This window comes from Lemur catta, chromosome 14 (assembly GCF_020740605.2).
Source record: "Lemur catta isolate mLemCat1 chromosome 14, mLemCat1.pri, whole genome shotgun sequence".
Classification (NCBI taxonomy): domain Eukaryota; kingdom Metazoa; phylum Chordata; class Mammalia; order Primates; family Lemuridae; genus Lemur; species Lemur catta.
The window spans coordinates 5,224,919-5,247,436 of NC_059141.1; the positions used below are offsets into that span (position 1 = coordinate 5,224,919).

The following is a 22,518-nucleotide window of genomic DNA, read 5'->3' on the forward strand; positions in this document are numbered from 1 at the left end:
TAAAATGACTTCTCAGGGTCACGTAGCTCAGTGAGTGACAGAACCAGGACAGAATCAGACTGGATCACGGTGATGGCTGCCTGGGGCAACCACTCATCCCAGGGGCTTAAGTAAAATAACTAAGGACAGAGCGCTGGGTCTGACCGGTCTGACCCAGTTGCCGTGGGCCCCCCAGGTGCAGGCCGGGCCTGGGCGCTGGGATTTGCCACCCTGCCCACAGGCTTAACTTCCCGCACTTAAGTGAGTTGGGAGAAGTGGCAGCACCCCTGTCTTACTTCACCTGTGTGGGAGATTGCTTCCCCGCTCCAGAGAAGCTGAAAACCATTTTGAAAAGAGCTCAAGTGAATTATCCTGACCGACAGCCTCCTTGTCAGCTCCCCCGGGATCTTCACACAGCTCAGCTGTCCCAGGGTCCTAGAGGCCCACCTCCCTGTCCCCCATCACTGGCAGTGACTGAGGGAGCACCCTGAGAGCCCCCAGCTCAGGCAAGAGGGGATCAGTCAGCCCGTGCTCTGCACGAGTGCGAGGCAGAGGCTCACTCGGGCAGCCTGCCCCGCAGCCTTCAGTCTACAGGGCCCAGGGCAGGGCGGGGCCCAGCCAAGGTGCCGATTCACACACCACATGGGAAGCTCAGCGAGGTCCAGCGACAGCCGAGCAGCACTGACACGCAGCCCCAGGCAGAGAACATTCTACCTATGAGCTCACAAACCCAAGCCAGGAGGAAAAAAATAAGGTTCTAACCTTGCTGCCTTTTGGCCTTTCCAAAGCTGCCTGCTCTTCCAGCCAAACCCTTATCCAGGCTCAGAAATGGGAGGTGGGAGCTCAGGCTGGGAACAGCTTGCCCAGGAGCTCCTTGTCCCCACTGTGTCTGTACTGTAGGCCACACACCTTCCTGTGACATCCTCCCTCCTGATCCCAACTGATTTCCTCGCAATCCAGTTCCCCTGGAGTAAGCGGGCACTCTGAGCCCTGGCGGCTAGTATGTCCAAAGCTCAGCAATGATCAGGGAACAGGACGCGCCCAGACAAGAGCCAACAGTCCAGGTGGTAAGCACACTTCCCCAAGTCCCACCATCCCACGCGGCACCAGGCCACCTGCACAGTAAAGTTCAAAAAAATAATTCAGGGAACAAGATCTTTCAGTCATGAATTCCTCAAGCCTATGATCCCGGTCTTAGTCCGCGTGCTGCTATGACTAAACACCCAAGATATTTATAAGTAGTAATTTATAAACAATAAAAATTTATTTTCTCACAGTTCTGGAGGCCAGAAAGTGCAAGATCAAGGTTTGGCATCTGACAAGGGCCTGGTCTCTGCTTCCAGGATGGCACCCTGAACACTGTGTCCTCACATGGCTGAAGGGACGCGAGGGCAAAGGCTGAGTGCTCTCTGAAGCCTCTTTTCTAAGCGCATTAATCCACACGTGGGGCAGAGCCCTGACGACTCAATCACCCCCTAAGGGCCCCATCTCTTACTGCTGTTGCACTGGGGGCTAAGTTTCAACATGAATTCTTAAGGGACACAAACATTCAAACCACAGTAGTCCCTAAGAGGGATCATCTTATCCCCTTAGGGAGAGCTGTCATGCAGGTTTTAAGATCTAACTTTCAGAAGCACAGTTTTTGACTAGAGCTAGCGGAGTGGAGAGACTAGAGGACGCCTGGCTCCATCCTTTATGCCAGTCAGAGCACAGGCTGCACAGGGACCGCGGTGGCTGTGCAGGTCCCTGTGAGCACCACTCCCCTGCATCCCAGGGGCTGTCTTGCCCTGCAGCACTCGGTGTGGGGCCAAACACCCGATCCAGGGGTCCAACTAGGAATGGACTCCCTGGGTCACAGTGCAGGACTGTGCCCTCCCAGGAAGCCCACTGTCCTAGAGCCCAGGGAGGGGTCCTGGGCTGTAGCAGAGTCAGAATAACAGACAGGTTGAGGGTACCCAGGAAGGTTTTACCCTCAGAGATCCAGTGTACACCAGCCTCAACCCTCCACAGAGCTGCTCAGAAGGTTCTTTATAAATTAGTCAATGGTGGCCTTCTCAACTCAAAAAGCTCCACCTGAGCTCACAGCAAAATCCAAACTCCTGTGCCCTGCGGTCCTTCACCATCTGACCACTTTCTGCCCCTTCTCACCTTCCACCTGGCTCCTCTGCACTCACATTGGCCAGCTGGTCTGCCTTCCCTTACACTGCAGGTGCCCCAGCCTGTCCCTGCCTCAGGGCCTTTGCACTGGCCCTTTGTTTTGCCTAAAACACACCATGGCCAAATCCCATGCATGGGACCCTCTCATCTTTCTGTTACTGCTCAAACCGCTGCACAAGGGGTCTGTCCCACCCACCTTAATATTGACTCCTTCCCCCAAGTCACTCACTTTCCCTAATTATATCCTTGGCACCTGTCACTATTTGAATCCTCCTTCCCCCCCCCCCGCCCCCCGTTTATTGTCTGTGTTCTCCACTTAGAATGCAAGTTCCATGAGGGTAGGGAGTGCATTCCTCATGTTCATTTCTGTGCTCCCTGGCTCCCTGTCCCTGGACGGTAACAAGCATTTGTTGAACGCTGACTGGATTAATAATGGATAGCAACCCCCCCATACACACACACACACACACACACACACACACACACACCCCTCTGCTCATCAGACCTTTGACATGAAATTCCCAGCTCTCATCCGCAAACTCCCAGTGTCTGAAGGACTTTAACTCACTTCCTTCAGACTCTCTGAACATACTGGGCTAGAAATTCCTGCAGCAGAGCCTGAACCTGTACTTACTTTTTCCTCCTCATCCCCTGCCCCTCGAAGTCAGCCTGTGGCAGGCACCTGTGTGACTCACCAAGGAAGTAGAGGAACAGGAAATATTCAAGGAAGGTGGGTGGTGAGGGGGTTGCCAATCAGCACAGGCCAGGAGGCAGGGGCTCAGTCATGAGTGTAAAGGACACGGGTGTGCCCGCTGGGTCTCTCCTCCCCAGCAGGGCTCAGCAAGCCCTGGTGTGCAGGAGAAAAGTCAGATCCAACCAAGGTCAGGGGTGTAGTCACAGTCTGTGGGCTCTAAACTGGGCAGGGGGAGAAACCAAGGATCCAGGGAAGCTGGTAGGTGGGATGAGACTGTTGGCCCGGCTGGGGTCAAAGGGCCATGTGGTAGGGACAAAGGGAGAGCAGGCAGTGGGCACGCAGGGGCTGCCTACACCTGTGGGTTCACAGGTGCAGCAGTTCAGGGGCTGCTGGGGCCGGGCGAGGCCAGGCACGGGCAGCTCACATGGAGCACAGCTGAGAAGCTGCGGGCCAGCGTCAGGAGCGGAGAGGCCAGGGCAGTGCATCAGTCACCCACTCAGACACCAGAGCCAGCTGGGACCGTGGGGGGACCCGGAGGTGGTAGTCAGGACGTCCTGCCCCTGGACCTGCACAGCCTCCAGGGCGAGGGTGAACGGCGACCTGTGGCCTCTGCGGGAGGCAGGTCTCGGGGAGTGGGGGGAGTGTTGACGATGCTCCTGGGGACAGACGCGGCCTCTGGGGGCTTGTGTTACCACCGCTGTCTAACTGCTGCACCGACCTAGCCCAAGGCTCAGGCTCAGCACAGTAAGGGTTTATTCCCGGCTCATTTCACAGAATCAAGCATTTGAGGGAGGCGTTCCCCACGGTCACTCAGGGGCCCGGGCTACTTCTTGCTAGATGCTCTGCAGCTGGCAGGAGTTGAGGGGAGAGAAATTGTGGAGGATCAGAGGGAGGTCTTAGAGCTCAGGCCTGAGAGTGGTGTGTGTTGCTCTGTCCACGTTGTCATGCTCAGTCCCACGGACAGCTATGGCCCGGTCAGTCTACGCTGTCTGGTGGCCATCAGCTTGGATCTGCTCAAATGAAAGCCCAGCGGGGAGGGCTCTGCTTTCAGGATCCCAGAGAGACTTGAGAAACCAAGGGAGACAGTGTGGGCTGAGGTATGTCCTAGAACCTCAAGTGATTCTAGTTTATCCTTATATAACATCTCTGACCCATAGAATGGACACCATACATACAGTCATTAATTAGGATGACAAATACATTCAGAAACACAAAAAGTGCCCGTGACATTCTGTTGAGTTGTAATAGAGAATACATGGTTTATGTGAAATTATATACAAACTCAAATTCTCTATGCTTGTAGACAGCTGTATCTCAAGAATGTTCACAGAAATGTTACCACCTAAATCATATAATTTCCCCTTTTAAAATTTATAATATTGACTGATTAGGTATTCTTTATATAAAGAAAAAAAATAAAAACAAGAAAAAATCTGAGAAACAAAATCTTCAAACCCCAGTTCACCAAGAAAAAGAAAATTGACCCAAACTATGAGCAAACTAATGTTCATGGCTGTTAGCTCGGGCCCAGTTCTGAGATGCAGGTTGTTAGGGGCGAGGTTTTGTGCCTCCGCTAAGGGAGCCAGTGGAGCCAGTGGAAATCCGCAGCAATTCCAGGGCTCGTAGGCAGCAAACTCCCCCACGCGCCTATCTCCATGGAAATGGATTCCGCAGGCGTTTGCCACTTTGGGATGCAATTACCTGAGGGTTGTGCAAACACAGGGGCTGAAAGGAGAGGAGTTCTCACACCCACGAGAAAGGTGGTCCTGGGGTCTTCAAAGGCAGCACCATGTGGCTTCCTAGTGGGCACACTTCAGGGCTGGGTGAGAAACACTTACAAAAGCCGGCCCAGGCCCTGCTCCTAAGGAGGGAGACGGGGACGGAGCCAGGCAGGGAGCACAGGAGTTCCCGTCCCACCATGCTCGCTGCCTCCATCTTCCGTCCGACTCTGCTGCTTTGCTGGTTTGCTGCCCCCAGGCCTGCCCAGCCCGAGACCCTCTTCCACAGCCGGGACCACTCGGACCTGGAGCCATCCCCCCTGCGCCAGGCCAAGCCCATCACCGACCTCTACGCTGCGCAGGTAGGAGAGCCCGGGAAGAATAGCATCAGCTGCAGGCACACTCACATGCACACTCCTGTGCACACGCCTGCACACGCGTGCACACATGCACAGGCCAGCATACGGCGGCCAAGGCCAATAAGGGCCAGGCAGGCTGGGCGGGAGCTTCTGTGGTTCCTGCAGCAGCGGATGCTGAATTGATGCCTAACCTGATGTTAACTGGCGGCCCCCCCAGGGCGGCGCCCCGTGCTCACGGCCTGCAGACTCACATGTCAGGTGCCTGTCTACATGCAAGCACGTGACATTGTAAGTAGCCAGGTCACTGTTCGGGGGTGTTCCACGGCTGTCCACCATGGCAGTCTCTGAGGATTCGGAGAAGGGGGTGGCCCCTGCAGAGGTCCCCTACGCAGCAGGGTCCAGTGCCTCAGCAGAGCTGCCTATGTGGCATCCGTCACCTTCGCTGTAGCTCCGGGTGAAGGACCCAGGCAGGGGCTCTAACGGGGGAGAGTCCTGGTGGGCAGGGAGTGGACAGGATGAGACCCTCAGACTCGTCTTGGACACTGGCCACCATACACCGCAAGCAGATGGCTGGGATTTCCTAGGTTAATCCCTAGGCCCAAGGGTGCCCTGGAGGTGAGGGCAGTGAGGGAGGACAGCTGGCCCAGGTCTGCCTGGGCTGCCCTGTCACACGGCCACGGCCCGGCCCCCTGCCTCCCTGCCTCTGTGGGCTGGGAAGAAGCCCCCAGGTCTTCAGACCCAGCTCACAGGCCAGGCCTCTCCACAGCCTCCTCCATGCTGTGACGCGTGGCTGTGACGCATGGCCATCCTCAGTGTCCCCACCTCCCACCCTGTCCTCCCTGCCGCACCCCCACCTGGCCCACCCAGTTCTCCCCCTCAGGCCACAGGCAGATCCCACCTCTGTCCGCGTCGGCCTCGCCCTGTCTCTCGCAGGCTGGGGTGGTGGCGGCCCCACACATTTGGGTGTTTCTCTCCCACAGCGATTCTTGTCCAGATACGGCTGGTCGGGGGCACAGGCCGCCTGGGCTCCCGGCCCCGAGGGGCCGCCAGAGGCCACCAGGGGTGCTGCCCTGGCCGAGGCCGTGCGCAGGTTCCAGCGAGTGAACGCGCTGCCGGCCAGCGGGGAGCTGGACGCGGCCACACTGGCGGCCATGAACAGGCCGCGCTGCGGAGTCCCTGACCTGAGGCTGCTGCCCCCTGCCGCCCCGCCGCCCCCGCAGGGCCCGCACCCCAGGGCCCGCCGCAAGCGCTTCCTGCAAATGCTGCTGCCCAGGCCAGGCCGGCAGCAGGAGGAGCCCCCGGATGGAGGGGCCCTCAGGGCCTTCTCCAAAAAGACCCTGAGCTGGAGGCTGGTGGGCGAGGCCTTGAGCAGCCAGCTCTCCGTGGACGAGCAGAGACACATTTTCAGACTGGCCTTCAGGATGTGGAGCGAGGTGACACCGCTGGACTTCCGGGAGGATCTCACCGCCCCTGGGGCCACAGTCGACATAAAACTGGGTTTTGGGAGAGGTGAGAAGGGTGCAGGCTGGTTCCTCCTGCTTCCCGGGGCCTAAGAGCCAGCCACTGGGCGGTGGGCAAACGCCACCTCGGCCTCTGCCCGGCCTCAGTGCCCTGCAGAATGCTGGCTCAAACCCCTACCGCCCGGGGTTGCTCTGGGGTGACACCTTCAGGACAGGGCAGATTGACCCCTTCTGTCTGTGGACGTTGCCTTATTATAAAAGAGGGGCTCGTCACCCTGAAGTCTGGCCAGCCACACAGGGACGTTAGGGCCAGGCCCTCTGCTCCTTAAGAGCAGCCCAGTGGGTGCAAGGCCCCTGTGGGCTGCCCCACAGCTCCGCACACACCAACCCCCCACCCTCTACCTCCTCCCAGGGAGAAGGACACGGGGCTCAGGCCCAGATGCCACGGCCTCCTTGCCAGGTGGATGTGGACAAATGGCTTAGCTTCTCTGCAGCCCCATCTGCCGACTTGGGGTGCTGACAGCTGTCCTGCTGGTCTCACTGGGTTAACGTCCCGAAGTGCTAAGTACAGGGACATGGTTGGTTGAAAAACATGCAAGTGTAGGAGCTGGTGAGCTCCTTTGTTTCATGACCTACTTGGAGGTCAGGGTCTAGATCTCGTCTCTCTCCCCACAGGCCTTTTAGTCACCACTTTTGTCCCCCAACCCCACACTCACCTGGCTGGGAGGATAAAACCGTCCCTCCTCTCTGCTTCCACAACACTTGGCACCTAGCTCTGTTTCTAGTCGTCTTTTTCTTCTTTTTGAGACAAAGTCTTGCTGTGTCACCCTGGCTTCAGTGCAGTGGTGTCATCATAGCTCAATACTATGGTGGCTCAACCTCAAACTCCTGGGCTCAAGCAATCCTCCTGCCTCAGCCCCCCGAGTATCTGGGACTACAGGTGTTTGCCACCACACACAGCTAATTCTTCTATTTTTAGTAGAGATGGGTCTCACTCTTGCTCAGGCTGGTCTTGAACTCCTGACCTCAAGCAATCCTCCCGCCTCAGCCTCCCAGAGTGCTAGGATTACAGGCGTGAGCCACCGCACCCGGCCGCTAGCAGTCTTTAGACTTTGTAGGCACTGCTGTACTCCTCCCGTTGAGGAGTTAAGCCAGGAGCTGACACTGTGTCTGCCTCTGCTACCGGACAGCAAGCTCCTTGAGGCTGGAGCCCAGCAGGTGATGAATCGGTCATGGGCACTCCTCGTTCACCTGGACCACCTCCCTCTCCCCTCACCAGGCCGGCACCTGGGCTGTCCTTGGGTTTTTGATGGGAGTGGACAGGAGTTTGCTCATGCCTGGCGCCTGGGTGACATTCACTTTGATGATGACGAACACTTCACGCCTCCCACCAGTGACATGGGCATCAGCCTTCTCAAGGTCAGTGGTCCTGCGCTGCTCACGGTGACAGGCAAGGGCAGTGCAGCAGGGGCCAGAGTCCAAAAGGCCAGAGCTTTTCCAATGGAGCGTCGACGCCCTCCTGTGAAGGTTCATCTGTCTGTGGTTCCCCAGTTCCCGCCATTGTTCCCCTTCTCCTTAGCAAGCACAGCTCTTCCTGGGGAACAGGCCTGCCCTCTGTAATGTGGGGACCGGTCCCAGGGCTACTCAATCACCCCCGCTTGGCCCCATACGGATGGTTCATGCTCCTCTCCTAGGTGGCCGTGCATGAAATTGGCCACGTCCTCGGCTTGCCTCACACCTACAGGACAGGATCCATAATGCAACCAAATTACACGCCCCAGGAGCCTGCGTTTGAGCTGGACTGGTCAGACAGAAAAGCAATTCAAAGGCTGTACGGTAAGACCGTCCTGGGGAGGCCATTACCAGTGCTCACAGCGGATGCTCAGTACTCCAAAGCCCAGGATCCCCGTCGCTCCTCACTGGGAGCCTGGTCCCCAAGGGGCACAAAGTTGTACAACTCCAATGTCACCCATGAGTAGCTGCCCTCTGGCTCCATAGTGCAATTCTTAGTTAAAAGTGGTCCCGCCCAGGCTGTGGCCACCGTAGAAGACAAAGCACACTCCCGTGGACAGTCCCTCCTGTGTCCTCTCTACCACGTGTCACATACACTTGCTAGGGGGAAAAAGAGCACAGTGGTTCTCTAAACACGAGCAGGCCACCGGTGCCATGGCACCCCACAAGAGAAGCCACGGGAAGAAGTTGACTCCAATCCCAAGGCAAAGAGCAGCTTAGCCTTGCCAGGATAAGCTTTAATCTCTACCTAATTGTTCAGGATAAAGCACTAGCAGTTAATTATTTAATTAAAGTGATCAGTGATTTAGCACAGAGGTTCAAGGGGAGGAGAGCCGTCCTCCTTTCCATTTAAAGGTCCCTCACAGAGACCGTTCCCATTTGTGCTCCACTCACATCCTGCTGATCTCAGCACTCAGTCTTGGCAGACAACAAAAGCCAGGACACAATTATTTCCTCCAGTGGAAATCCCACTCTTGTGTGTGCTCAGAATTAAACTTCTTCCCACTAATGACGTCAAACTGGTTGTCAAAAGAGGCGTCAACTAGCTATACTTACGGTAGTCCTCCCTAATGACTCAGAATCCACACGGAGACACCTGAGAGTGACCGGGAGCATTGTGAGGAGCCAGGACAGCCCTGTGAACCAGGACTGCTGTAGGCAGCCCGGGACCCCTAGCTCCCTGCCCAGCCCACTTCCAATCTTCCAGTGTCTTGCTTTAAGGTGTTTTAATAGAAAACTCAAGTTTTGCAACCGCTTCTATTCAAGTCACACATGAAAGTGGAGAAGTTAGGTTTTGCACCATGTGCCAAGGAGCTGGATTTTTTTCTTTTTTCAAGGTTCATGTGAAGGATCATTTGATACTGCATTTGACTGGATTCGCAAAGAGAGAAACCAATATGGAGAAACGATGGTGAGGTTTAGCACATATTTCTTCCGCAAAAGCTGGTACTGGCTTTATGAAAACCGAAACAACAGGACACGTTATGGGGACCCTATCCAAATCCTCGTCGGCTGGCATGGAATCCCAACGCAAAACATAGATGCTTTCGTCCACATCTGGACATGGAGAAGAGATGAACGTTATTTTTTTAAAGGTAAAGATTCTTCATGGACAGTTCCATTTAACAAATTATTAAGAGTAAATGTTTGAGCCTTTACCAAGGAATCTGTTGTAACGCTATTGTAATTACCTGCTTAATTTCTGTCTGCTCCATCAGACTGTAAGTTCCATAAGCACAGCGACTGGGTCATATCTCCTGATCTTTTTAAGAAGGTGCTCAAGTTATCAAACAAATGAAGGAGCAAACGAATTTTGCTAGGCACTGAGGTGGTAGCCAAAAAACTGTAAGAAAGGGCCCTGCTCTACAGAAGTTTTAATCTGGCTCCGGAGGAGGAAAAAACCACATAAACCTTGGAAGCCCACCAACATAAGTGTTTTTAAGGGGTAGACCAAGCAGAAAGGGTGATCACTGCCACCTGTAATTGGGTGCTGGCGTCCCAGGAGTCAGGGCTTGGGTGGGATCTGAAGGCGCAGGAAAAGGCACCTGGAACAGTGTAAGAGAGGGTGGGTGGTCAGGGACAAGCTGCAGAGGCAACGCCTGAGAGCTGGGAATGAAAAAGACACGTCTGTGCAGCCGTGGGTTCGAGGTGTGGCAGGGGACAAACACAGGATGAGATTAGGCTGGAAAAACCGGCTGGCCCAACCATGGAGAGCCTCAGATGCCAGGGTCAGGAGCTGGACTTCGCTGAGCAGACAGGGAGCAATCAATGGCAGTTTCTGGACAGGGAAGGTCAATGTCTTGCTGGGAGGCAGAAGTTGAGGTGGTGGGGCCTGCAGTCCTGGTGAATGTGCAAAGGGCACCAGGTCTGGGCTTCTTGAAGCTGCTTCCCCCTATTCCCAAAGGCCTGGTCAAGGACCTCTGTACCCAGTTCACATACGCATGGCACCTTTGCAGAACCAAACACGGCCTCTGATCACAAACACGATTTTGTGGTCACTGATCTTTCCTTCCCCTTTCCCACCCAGAGACAAGTTGTGTACACTCTCCCGGCCTGAATCCTAGTAATAGAACTATATTTCTTTAAATTGCTCAAAAAGTTGACAAGGCAAGAGCCAAACTCAAAGAACTTTATCATAAGGATCCTGTGTATAAATCTGGACTGAATTTTCCTTCACATCACACAAAGGAAGAATTACTTTAATTCTGTTACATGAGGAAATTGCCTTCCAGCAGACTTTTACAGTTCAGGTCTTTCAGAGTTGGAAGCACATCTTTCAGGGCTTTAAGAAGTCCCAAACTAGAATTTATGTTGGCAACACTCAATCTTAATTATAGAATTAGGTCATCGTGGGGAACTGCTACAGTACAGCTGTATTTTATTCTTGGAGCTTTAAAAATGTCTTAAATTTAATTTGTTGTGAGTACTTTAAATTAAAAAAAATTCCAGATAGAGTGAATTGCATTCTCTAACTGGACATATGTCACATTGTTCTCAATCACAAACTTTTCCAAATATATTAAATATTTGGTTGCTAAGGAATGTAACTGCTTGAGGTATTCTATGAATTGTGAACACAGAAATATCTAACTCAGTGGATTTATTCTATTGTGTGTTGGCAACATGCCAAGTATGCAGGATTAGGAACTAACAAGAAAAGCCTAGAATAATCCCCTACTGTTTCAGAGCATGAAACTAGCATTTGAACTTTGAAACAAAATGGAGCAAAGTTACAAGACATTATTTCATAGGACAGTGGGTAGAGTCTCACTTGGGTGGAACTGGAGAGCCCTGGCTTGTGCCCCTGGCTTGACCTAGGCTGTCTGAATTTGAGTGAGTCACTACAATTCTTTATTCTAGTTTCCTTATTTGTAAAATGGAGGTGGTGGTGGAATTAAATGATTCTAAAACACTGGGAAAAGGTATAATCCAAAAATAAGCATCATGATTTCTTCTGTAAAGAGGGTTCACATCAATGACAGGAAAATGATTCTAATCCATGGGCCACTGACATGTAAAAGGAAGATCTTTAGACTATAACGAAGGAAGAAAAAGCTAAGATACTTAAGGTAAAAAAAGATCACATTATTTTTGTTGTTGATGAGAGCCCAGAGGACAATGTTGACGGGCTGGGTTCACTGTGACAGGTACCAACATTCTAACTGCAGCCATGATCTGTAAGAAAAATGCATCACTGGGGTCAAATCTAGAAGTAATTTAGCTGGGGAAATCAACTTGAGTGGAGGCCTCACTCAGATGCTGAAAGCCCTTTCTCCTGGGGTCATGGCTGAGCAGCACACATGACTGGCTGAGACCTGTACTGAAAGCTGTCCTTCTTGTCATGTTTCCTGTTATTTAATATTAATAAACCACATGAACATATTTTGGTTGGCTCTCAGGAAATCAGTACTGGAGATATGACTGTGACAAGGATCAGGCTTATGCAGAAGATGAACAAGGAAAAAGCTACCCCAAATTGATTTCAGAAGGATTTCCTGGCATCCCAAGTCCCCTGGACACAGCCTTTTATGACCGGAGGCAGCAGTTAATTTACTTCTTCAAGGAGTCCTTGGTAAGTGGAAGGCTCCAGCCTAACACTGCTCCTGTCACCCTTGACTTTTCTCCTGTCAGACGACAAGTTCTTAGTTAAATGCTGTTCTCAATTACTTCAGAGCTAAATAGCAATGACAGATCATTCAGATGCAAAATTAAGAAGGTCAGGTCTGAAGAATTTGGTGCAAAGTCAGACTTACCTCAGTGATATAAAATAACAAAAATCAATAATGTTCAGAAAAGCCCATCTTACTGTCTAATTTACTTTGCAGGTATTTGCATTTGATGTCAACAGAAATCAAGTACTTAATTCTTATCCAATGAAGATTACTGAAGTTTTTCCGGCGATCGTACCACAAAACCACCCTTTCAGAAATATAGATTCAGCTTACTACTCCTACACATACAACTCCATTTTCTTTTTCAAAGACAATGCATACTGGAAAGTAGTTAATGACAAGGACAAACAACAGAATTCTTGGCTTCCTACTAATGGCTTATTTCCAAAAAAGCCTATTTCAGAGAAGTGGTTCGACATTTGTGATGTCCACATCTCCACACTGAACATGTAATGAGAAAGAGGAAACGGGAGACAGTCATAGGATTTCTCTTCTAAGAGAAAAAAATCTGATTTCTTTTACAAAGAAAACAAACCAAGTTTTTAGTAGCTGAAGTGAATATAGCTCTCTAGCTAAAATCCAATAGAAAAAGCCTTACTTGAAACTTTAGAAGTACTTGATTTAAAAATCAATTGCTCAAGCAAAAAATAATTCACCAAATTATTTTACTAATTTTTTAGGAAAGGTAAAAAAAAAAAAAAATTCAAACCCAAGCACCTGGGGGAATCCCTGTCTTTGTTTCCGCTCTCTGTGGCGCTCTGCTGCCGTCCCGACGCCGCCCGCCCCACCAACCGCGAGCATGTGGAAGGCAGCCAGGGCCACGGGCAAGCCATCAAGGAAGGAGATGCCACTCTCAACTACATGGCGGTGATTTTACCGAGGGGGTCAATGGGAAAGGTCACAGAATTCAAATTAACTACACTCCAAAATCCCTGTCATAATGACATTTCTCTAATACTTGACAGTGCACAGAAGGTTTTCACGTGTATTTGTCTCTTGATCTTCGCAAGTCTGTCACAGTGGCAGGACAGATACTACTGTGCACATTTCTAGTCCAAGAAACCAAACTTCATTAGTTGTGTCCTTCCAAAAGTCAGACCTAGTGGTAGCCCTGAGCCCCCATCTCCGCATTCCCGCCCAGTGCCCTCTGCACTTTCCTCTGTCCCCGTGGTGGTCTCCGGCCCTGCCACCAGAGGCGCCCTCTTGTTTGAGTGCACAGACCCGCGTCCCAGATGGTCCTGAAGAGAACCGTAACTCATTTACTGTTCTCTTCTCTCTGCAAAGCAGTAAGCACTCTATGTTGAAGCTAGTTGGATAATTTTATTTTTCTAGTATCAGTTATAGTTAGGATAGGCATTATACGCCTTTAACTTTTACATAATAGAGCTATGAACTCTTTTTTTTTTTTCTGAGATGGAGTCTCACTCTGTCACCTGGGCTAGAGTGCCATGGCATTAGCCTAGCTCACAGCAACCTCAAACTCCTGGGCTCAAGCAATTCTCCTGCCTCAGCCTCCCAAGTAGCTGGGACTACAGGCCTGTGCCACCACACTCAGCTAATTTTTCTATTTTTAGTAGAGACCGGGTCTCACTCTTGCTCAGGCTGGTCTTGAACTCCTTACCTCAAGCGATCCTCCCACCTTGGCCTCCCAGGGTGCCAGGATTACAAGCATGAGCCACTGCACCAAGCCAGATCTATTAACTCTTAGCCCAAACAAAACCAAACAAAAACCCCAACGTCATATGTAACAATGTGGACAAAATTTGGGCAATGAAATATTCTAAAAAAGATTCAGTAGCCTCAATGAACAGGCCACAAATACCACATTTCTTCTAAAAGAACAACTAAAACACAGGTATTTTAAGAAGCTTTAATCTAAATTAAAATAAGCAATTTCAAATGCATTTAATTTTTCTTCCCTGTAAGAACTTCCATGTTTTTGCTTTGACAAAGGAAGATGGCTAGAATTTATATTTTCTTGCTTAAAAACAAATTTTCCTCTTTCCTCTTTACTGAAAGGCTGTTTAGCTAAGGAGAGGGGCTGGCAGACAAGATAAGCCACTCTAATACCCTGACCCCAGCTGATTTCTACATAAGTAGGAAAATCCTTTTTTTCACCTATTAATCCAAAAGATGATCTAATCAATGGAAGTGTCCAGGTTGGACTAGCAGAGTAAAGACAGTTTTATCCTGTGTGTGCACTTGTTGCACACAGAAACAGAATGACAGCAGTCCTGAAATGAGACATTACTGATTTTACACAACTGCTTTCCACGATTTGAGCAAAACTTTAAATGCTTCAGTGATTAATTTTTGCGAACAGATGCAAATCTGTCCCAAGGACAATGCAAACTAAATAAACAAGGAAGTAGACAAATGGCAAGAGAAAATTCTGTTAAGCAATGATGGATGTCAACTTATTGTCAATGAAAACACCTGAAAGAGAAAGCAGATTGTAAAAATTCAACTTAAAACCAGTTTATTTCAGCCAGTTCCTAGTGTGCAGGAGGGGCTGCTGGCCAACAGGGAGGACCTGCACAATGGCACTGCCACCGCAGGCCCGCATGGTCGGCAGCATCCCGGAGTACATCTGCCCCAGGTCCCGGCCAGCAGACCTGCCTGCAGCAGGGGCACACACAGACCTGACCCCGCCATGGAAGAGTCAGTCTGCTTTACATGTTACACTGCCTTCCTTGACATTGAGAGTATTAATTATGAAGGACAAATACAGCCTTGTACACTATAGGCATTAAAAAAAGAGTTACGTTTGTATGCAACTGGACAAGAGCCACATAACAGCAGCCAGTAATAAAATATTCTAGTGAGAATTTAGTGAATGGCAGAATTTTACTTTTAATGTTTTGAGCTTTACTTTGTAAAGTGTATTAATCAGACTGAGTTCAAATCAAAACTCAATGTGAAGAATGCAAAATGGAAAAATACAAAGACATTTGAAATAAATAATTTATTCAAAATAGTTTTCTTACCTTATTCACAGTTTCAAGTTTAAAATAAAAAAAGGGTAGTACCTATTCCTGATCATCATATAAAGTCAAAGGTAAGTGAATCCCCTTGGAACATGCATTAAATACAGTGAATTGCACAACAGCTAGTCTTTGAAAACTCCTGCACCGAAGCTTAAGAAGGGCACACTTTTTTTCTGTGCAACTTAGAAGAAAACATTGTAGATGTACAGGAAGTTTCTTTAACCCACTTGAACTTGTAAAATCATTTGGATAAAAGTTCTCTTGACCAAAGTAACATCTTATCCAAAATAATCATACCTTAAACCCATGTAGCTTAACGTACTTCAGAAATATTCAAAAGTGTAATTGTATCACAGCACGTCTATTAATATTGAGGTACTATGTACTTCTCAAAGAAATAAATGCTGGAAGCTTTAAGTTTGATTCCAATTTTAGCACTTCAAATGAAGACAACGAAAGACTCAACCATATTCATCTGTTGCAGGAAATGATAACTCTGTTTTCACTGCTGTATCTGTTTTAAATGGATTTTCCCTCACATTTAATGAATGAAGCACCGAATGGACAAACCAGCTCCTGTGTTCAGAAGGCACTGACAGCGAGTCCGCAGCGGCCTATGCTCGGGTCACTGGACGGCACTGCTGCCCGGCCTGCTGCCCCCGTGGGCAAGCTGGCCCAGCAGGTGGATGATAACCTCAGTTCTCTCCAGAAGAGTTGCATTTTTGTTTGCGGTAGCTCTCAAAAGCTGGGAGTAAACTTGCTTGTTGGTTTTGAGGACTACATCTTCTTCAATGTTACTGCTGGGGTTAAAAAAAAAAGACAGTTAAAGGGAACTTCGATGTCCGCCAATAGTTCAGAGATCCAACAAAACCAACAGGAACAGCCCCGGAGTCACTTTTCAGAGGTGTTTCACACCTACCTTCTTATAGCTATTGCCCATGGGCCTGTTTTTAGACATTTATTTCAATACATCAATTAAAACCAATGTTCATTCCTTTTATAAATATTGAGTGCCTATTATGTACCAGGAACTGCTCTTGGCAGTCAACAAAACAGACCAAAAAAGCCCCTGCCTTTGTGGAATCTGCATTCTACTGAGGTAAGAGTTGAGGGCGGGGGCACTGGGGGAAGACATATAATAAGCAATTAAGGAAACAGAGTGTCAGATGAACATGCCAGGAAGAAAACATAGCAGAGACCAGCTAGGGCAGGGGGAGCCTCACACACACAGTGCTAACAAACACACATCTACAGCAACTGCTGGGCTGCAGGCTGTAGAGCTGGAACTCCCTCGGACTTCAAGCACACACTTCTGACTTCCAGGAACTGCTGCACCTCAATTTACTCTAAAAATGTCAGTACACCTTCTGTGGTGAAGAATGCCCCTCAGCTGAAGAGTACTATACAGTACTCCCTTTAAAAACTGTTTAAGTTTACAGTTTGTTCTGGAAACATTTACCCCTTATGACAGATCAATGTATTATACTTATGTTACTCCTGGAAAAGACCAGTAATTACATGGCTGTACGTGGCAGTTCACCATATGCTATGCAGGCCCCTGGTTCATATAACCAGATAACAGAAGGGGTAGGAACCACTGTGACACACCTGCACATATCCTATTCAAACTGCTAGGGGGTGGGATGGGGACAGAAAACCTTGAAGGCAGTTGAGGAAAAAAAGGCACATTACAAACAGATGAACAAAGGTAAGAATCACAGCAGGCTTCTCATCGGAAAACATTCAGGGACTGGTGTGGTGGCTCATGCCTATAATCCTAGCATTCTGGGAGGCTGAGGAGGGAGGATAGCTTGAGGCAAGAAGTTCAAGACCAGCCTGAGCAATAGTGAGACCCATCTCTACTAAAAATAGAAAAATTAGCTGTGTGTGGTAGCGTGTAACACCTGTAGTCCCAGATACTCGGGAGGCTGAGGCAGGAGGATCACTTGAGCCCAGGAGTTTGAGGTTGCAGGGAGCTTGCAGTGAACTATGATGACACCACTGCACTCTACCCACGGCAACCGAGAGAGACTCTGTCTCAAAGAGAAAACAAACAAACAAACAAACAAACAAAAAAATTCAGGCCAGAAGACAATGGAATGAGATCTTTAAAGTATTGGAATAAAAAGGCTGTGGACCCAGAATTCTGTACCTTGCAAAAGATCTTCCAAAACTGAAAAAAGGAATGAGGAATCTCAATCAAAAAGACAGAATTCATTGCTAGCAGACCTACACTACAAAAACATTAATGGAAGTTTTTCAGGCAGAAGGAATACGATGTCAGACAGAAAATGGTACCTAAACAAAAAGGTAAAGAGCACTGGAAATGGAATAAATGAAAGTACATGAAACTCCTGTTTGCTTTATTATAGCACACTTCGCACCAAATCTTTAACTTCTCTAAAAGTAACTGCCTAAAGCAAAAGCTAGTAGCAGTATATTGTGTTTATAACATATGTAAAAGTAAAATGTGTTAGTAATACAAATGATGGGAGGAAAGAATTGGGAGTATATTGTTCTAAGGTCTTTACAACACATGTGAAGTAGGACAATATTATCTGAAGGTGGCCTCTGAATAAAGGTGTATATTGCAAACCCCAAGTCAACTGCTAAAATAATTAAAAAGTGGTACAAATAATAAATCAATAGTGAAATAAAATGGAATCACAGAAAATGTTTAATTAACCCAAGAGAAGGCAGAAAAAGAGTCCATTAAATATGCATGGTCTATAGACACCAATTATAAGATTGGATTAAAAAAATCAAGACCCAACTATATGTCATCTGTAAGAAACTGAATTTTAATATAAAAGACATAAATGGAAAAATATACCAAAAGAAAGCTGAGTAGCTATATTAATATCAAAGAGGGATATGACATAGTGATAGCGGGTCAATTCTCCAAGATATAACAATCCTAAATGTTTATGTACCTAACTGAACTTCAAAAATACATGAAGCAAAAAGGTAGTGCTGACAGGAGAAACACACATTCACAACTGCAGTTGGAGACTAACAATTCTCTCTCAGTAAACTGACAGAAGACCTGACTGATACTATGAACCCACTTCACCTAACCAACATTTACACAACACTCTTCCTCAAACAGCAGGATACTCAGATTTTTCAGGTACATATAGAACATGTGCCAAGACAAACCTATTCTAGGTCATAAAACAAATGTACACAAACGTGAAAGGAGAACATACAAAGTTATGGTCTCAGCACAGAAATCAATAGAAAGGTATCTAGAAAGTTCCAACATTTAGAAATTGAATAGCACACTTCTAAATAACAAATAGATGAAAGAGGACGTCTTGGGATATGGAATATTATTTTCAAACAAAAAAAGAAAATATATCAAAATGTGTGAGATCAAGCAAAAGCAGTGCTTAGAAGGAAATTTTTATTTCTTTTTCTTTTTTTTTATTCTTCTTTGTCCATGATTATGTGTCAAGAAATTTTTAGAAGCAAATTCTTATATTAAAAAAGGAAAAAGGTCTCAAATTAGTAATCTAAGCTTCCACCTTAAAAAATCAGAAAAGGAGCAAATTAAGCCCCAAACAAGCAGAAGGAAGGTAATAAAGATAAGTACAGAAATCAGTGACATTGAAAACAGAGAAATAATGAAGGGGGGGAAAAAAAATCAATGAACTAAAAAATGGTGGTTCTCTGAAAAGATCAATGAAAAAGAGACAAGATACGAATTATCACTATCAGGATTAAAAGAAGAGCTATCGCCACAACCCCCTTAGCCATTAAAAGGATAATGAGGAAACACTGTGAACCCATCCATTCATCAACGTAGATGAAATGGACCCCACTTACTCAAGAAAAAGGCAGCCTACACAGTACTGTATCTCTGAAAAGAAACCGAAGTCATTGCTCAAAAACTTCCAACAAAGCAAACTCCAAGTTAAGATGGTTTTACTGGTAAATGCTAGTAAATGTTCAAGGAAGAAATAGTTCTAATTCTGTAGGAGTTCTAATCTCCTTCAGAAAATAGAAGAGCAAACATAAGCACATTGACTTTATGAGGCCAGCACTGTTCTAATACCCAAAGCAGACAAAGTCGCTTTTCACAAGAAAAATGTACTGAAGATCAATATCCCCCATGCACAGTCACAAAAACCCTCAACAAAGTATCAGCAAATGGAATCCAGTAATACATAAAAAGAATAATACATCACAACAAAGTGGGGTTTATCCCAGGAGTGCCAAGCTGGTTTAACATTTGAAGAATCAACACAATCCACCATATTAACAGACTAAAGGAGGAAAACCACATGGTCATCTCAACAGATGTAGCAAAACCATTTGACAAAAACTCAATATCCATTCGTGATAAAAAACTCTCAGCATACTAGGAATAGAAAGTGTAAACATCCTCAACTTGATAAAGGCACCTACGGAAGCCCCACAGCTGATGTTAGTAACACTTAATGGTAAGAGACTGAAGGCTTTCTCCCTTAAAGCCTAAGGAGTTCAAGGTGGGGGAAAGGTTGACTAAAAAGGGACAACAGGAGGAGGGAATTTTTGGAGTGACGGAACTGTTTTGTGTCATCATTATGGTGGCAGACACACATCTGTATGCATTGGTCAAAGTCTGAAGAACTGCACACCACAAAGAGTGAATTTTACTGTATATAAATTAAAGCATAAAAAATAAAGAGACAAAAATTATCTGTACCCTAAGATATAAATTGGTAAAATATACATAGGATAACTGATAACAATGGATGTAACAGGATAGTTTTCTTTTTCTGTTCTCTATTTTCCAAATTTTGTAATATGGCCAAATTGTACTTATATTTAAAAAAAGAAAGGCATACCATTTATATTACTTTCCTGAACTAGTACTTACTATTGGATTTTCAAATTAAATTAATAATACCAAAATAATTACTCTGGCAAAACAACATAATTGTACAAGATGATATAGGCATGTGAGAACATTTTTTTTGCTAAGGTGCTCACTCTTGTTTTCTCCTCATTAATTTCTGGGGCTTTAGGAAAGACTTTGATGCTCTGTCATCTACTTTGCAGTGTAGTTGGCCCTTAGTATCAAAACAATAGTCCAGATTCCCATTAAAGACAATGTTCAGAAGTGTTATTAGAAACATTTAGGATCTTCATTCCAGGGTCATTCCTCTCTCTCTGGGAAAATATTATAAACAATAGAGTATTTACCCTTAGCAAGATTTTTTGTATCTCTGATCTCAATATGTAGTAGGCTACATGGAGATGATTCTCATCTAGTTTAGTAAGGAACGCCACTTAAAACCCTGACCTATCCACATAAGAGATAAGAAAGAATACAACCTATCTTTTCTTCACAATGTCAATAGAGATTATTTATATTATTTTTATAGGTAAGGTGCTGGGAAAGAAATTTCCACAAATAACCATTTAATTTACCTTGTTTTCTTTTTAGTAGAAGATAACAGTTTGATGGACTGAAGGAGAAGAAACAACAACCGAGATTCAAATATACTGAGCAGTTTTATCACTTCTTCTTGATTAAGACTAGAAGAATCAGCAGCTGGAGCAGTCTCACCACTCTTAGGCTAAAAACAACAAAAAGTTATTTCACTTAAGCTATCCAACAACTGTAGTTTTATACTAAAGTGATGGAAGTGCAGTTTCATTAATACAGTAAACTTTTTAACCAAAAACAACAAACAAAAAGCACACCTGGGTCACTTTGATAAACTAAAACACATAATAAAAATGTCTCATACCTAATAGGCACTTGGGTAGAAGAAAATAATCCTTAATGAAAATATCCTGACTTCTCACCATCAGACACAACATGGAAATCGGTATTGGACAGAACTTGACCAGCCAGAGTTAGGGAAGCCATAGGTGGGTGTACCAGGGGGACTTAGGGAAGCTTTTAAGCAATAGCAGGTGGCATGAATGCTGGAATGCCCAGAAAACTAGAAATTCCTTCTCCAGGAGCCTGTTTAAGCCCCCTCACCATTCAACTGCTCCCAGGCAATTTAGTGGAAATTATAAAAGGGGACATAGGCCTTTCTTTCTCTTAAAAAATAGGCAAACAAAAAACTCCAGAAAACAAAAAAAACAACTTAAGAGACTTTGTAACTTGCTAAGCATGGTCTATGGGCCTCATTAAGGCATACTCTTAAAAATTTTTCAGATATAAATGAAAGGAGTTTAATTGTACCAAGCAAACATAAGAAATCACTGTTAATATGTTTTCATGCATAGCATATATATATACATGTATTTACATATACACACAAAACACATACATACATAAACACATAACATATGCCCACTGTATACATTCAAATTCACACACAACAAAAAGATTTTCTCCACTTACCTGGTCAAATTCCTCTGCAAGCTCCTTCCGGATGAGCTGGAATGCGTGCTCCGTTCTCACCATTATATCAAGAGCCCCAGACAGTGTTTTCAATTTTCCAACATTACTATTCTGACCTAAAGTATTTAACACAAAGCGATCATTCCTTTAAATATAAATCTAGAAACCCATCTAATAGTAACATAGTCATGAAAATTCTGATTTTTAAGCACCATAAAGGAAGCGGTTGAGAATCTCAACAAATCTTCTAAATCCAACTTCTATTTAATAATTTTCCCTTGAGAAAAATATTAAGTCTGGCCGAAGCAATAAATAATTACTGTTTCGCTGCCTTACCATTTGGTTTTGTCCAGCTGAGAACACCATGTTTTCAGAACAGAAGCCAGTACCTGAAGCATTAGGTTAAAGGGGACCAGTGGAGAGGAGGCTGGGGATTGAGGGCCACCCCATTATTTACCAGTTGTAAATGGTCAAGTGATGTTGGTCAAGTCACTTAAGCACTTAGCATCAGTTGTCTTACCTGTAAAACAGGTGTATTACCTTTCTGTTCAAGGCAGGAAGTCAGACCAGATGAACAAGTTTTCATTTATGAACTTTCTGAATAAAACTTTTCTGTAGCTGTCAGATACTACAAAGCACTTTTGCTCCTGCTCTCCTGGAGCTGACATTCGATTGAGTATGTGGTGGTATAGCAAAGGTTTACTCTTGTCCAAACAGAGGTCTGGCCTTTGTCCCTGCCTCCCAGAAGGTGATCTCTAAGCCCTTGAAATGTCCTGCTGATAAGAGTGTTTTTGTTTACCTGGGAAGCCTTTGGCCACACTGGATAGTCTAATAGTGTGATTTACCATGGGGGCTTCAGGCCCCATGCTAACAGCTCGATCTCCAGAGGGGCTGGAGACGAAGATCAGCCACGGGGCAGTAAATTATGTCTATGTGACCAAGGTGCAATAAAAATTCTGGACACCAAGGCTTTGGTGAGCTTCCCTGGTTGTTAACACTCCATGAGCACTGTGACATCATACATCATTGCTAGGGGGAGTTAGCGCCATCTGTAACCCCACTGGGAGAGGACAAACTGGAGGCTTCACACTAGGAACTCTCCTGGATTCTGCCTCACGTGCCTCTTCCCTT

General features: G+C 46.6%; 2 protein-coding genes across 5 annotated transcripts in view; one reads left to right on the forward strand and one right to left on the reverse strand.

The window, feature by feature from the left end:
- Positions 1-4,748: 4,748 nt before the first annotated feature.
- MMP21 (matrix metallopeptidase 21) lies at positions 4,749-12,706 on the forward strand. The gene is made up of 7 exons (XM_045567999.1): positions 4,749-4,910; positions 5,888-6,416; positions 7,647-7,786; positions 8,062-8,203; positions 9,217-9,474; positions 11,779-11,951; positions 12,205-12,706. The coding sequence occupies exons 1-7, from the start codon at positions 4,749-4,751 to the stop codon at positions 12,502-12,504; spliced, it is 1,704 nt and encodes a 567-aa protein (XP_045423955.1). The 3' UTR covers positions 12,505-12,706.
- A 2,299-nt stretch (positions 12,707-15,005) lies between these two features.
- Positions 15,006-22,518, reverse strand: part of EDRF1 (erythroid differentiation regulatory factor 1) — a 36,837-nt gene continuing 29,324 nt past the window's right edge. For 2 of the 4 annotated variants that reach the window (XM_045567842.1, XM_045567844.1), the window contains 3 exons: positions 21,388-21,503; positions 20,457-20,605; positions 15,006-15,838 (listed from right to left, as the gene is read on the reverse strand). In XM_045567842.1, coding sequence (XP_045423798.1) covers positions 15,664-15,838; positions 20,457-20,605; positions 21,388-21,503 — 440 coding nt within the window. In that variant the 3' untranslated portion in view covers positions 15,006-15,663. Of the gene's footprint in view, positions 15,839-20,456; positions 20,606-21,387; positions 21,504-22,518 lie in introns of those variants that run through there. The other 2 variants (XM_045567843.1, XM_045567845.1) reach the window with 2 other exon arrangements.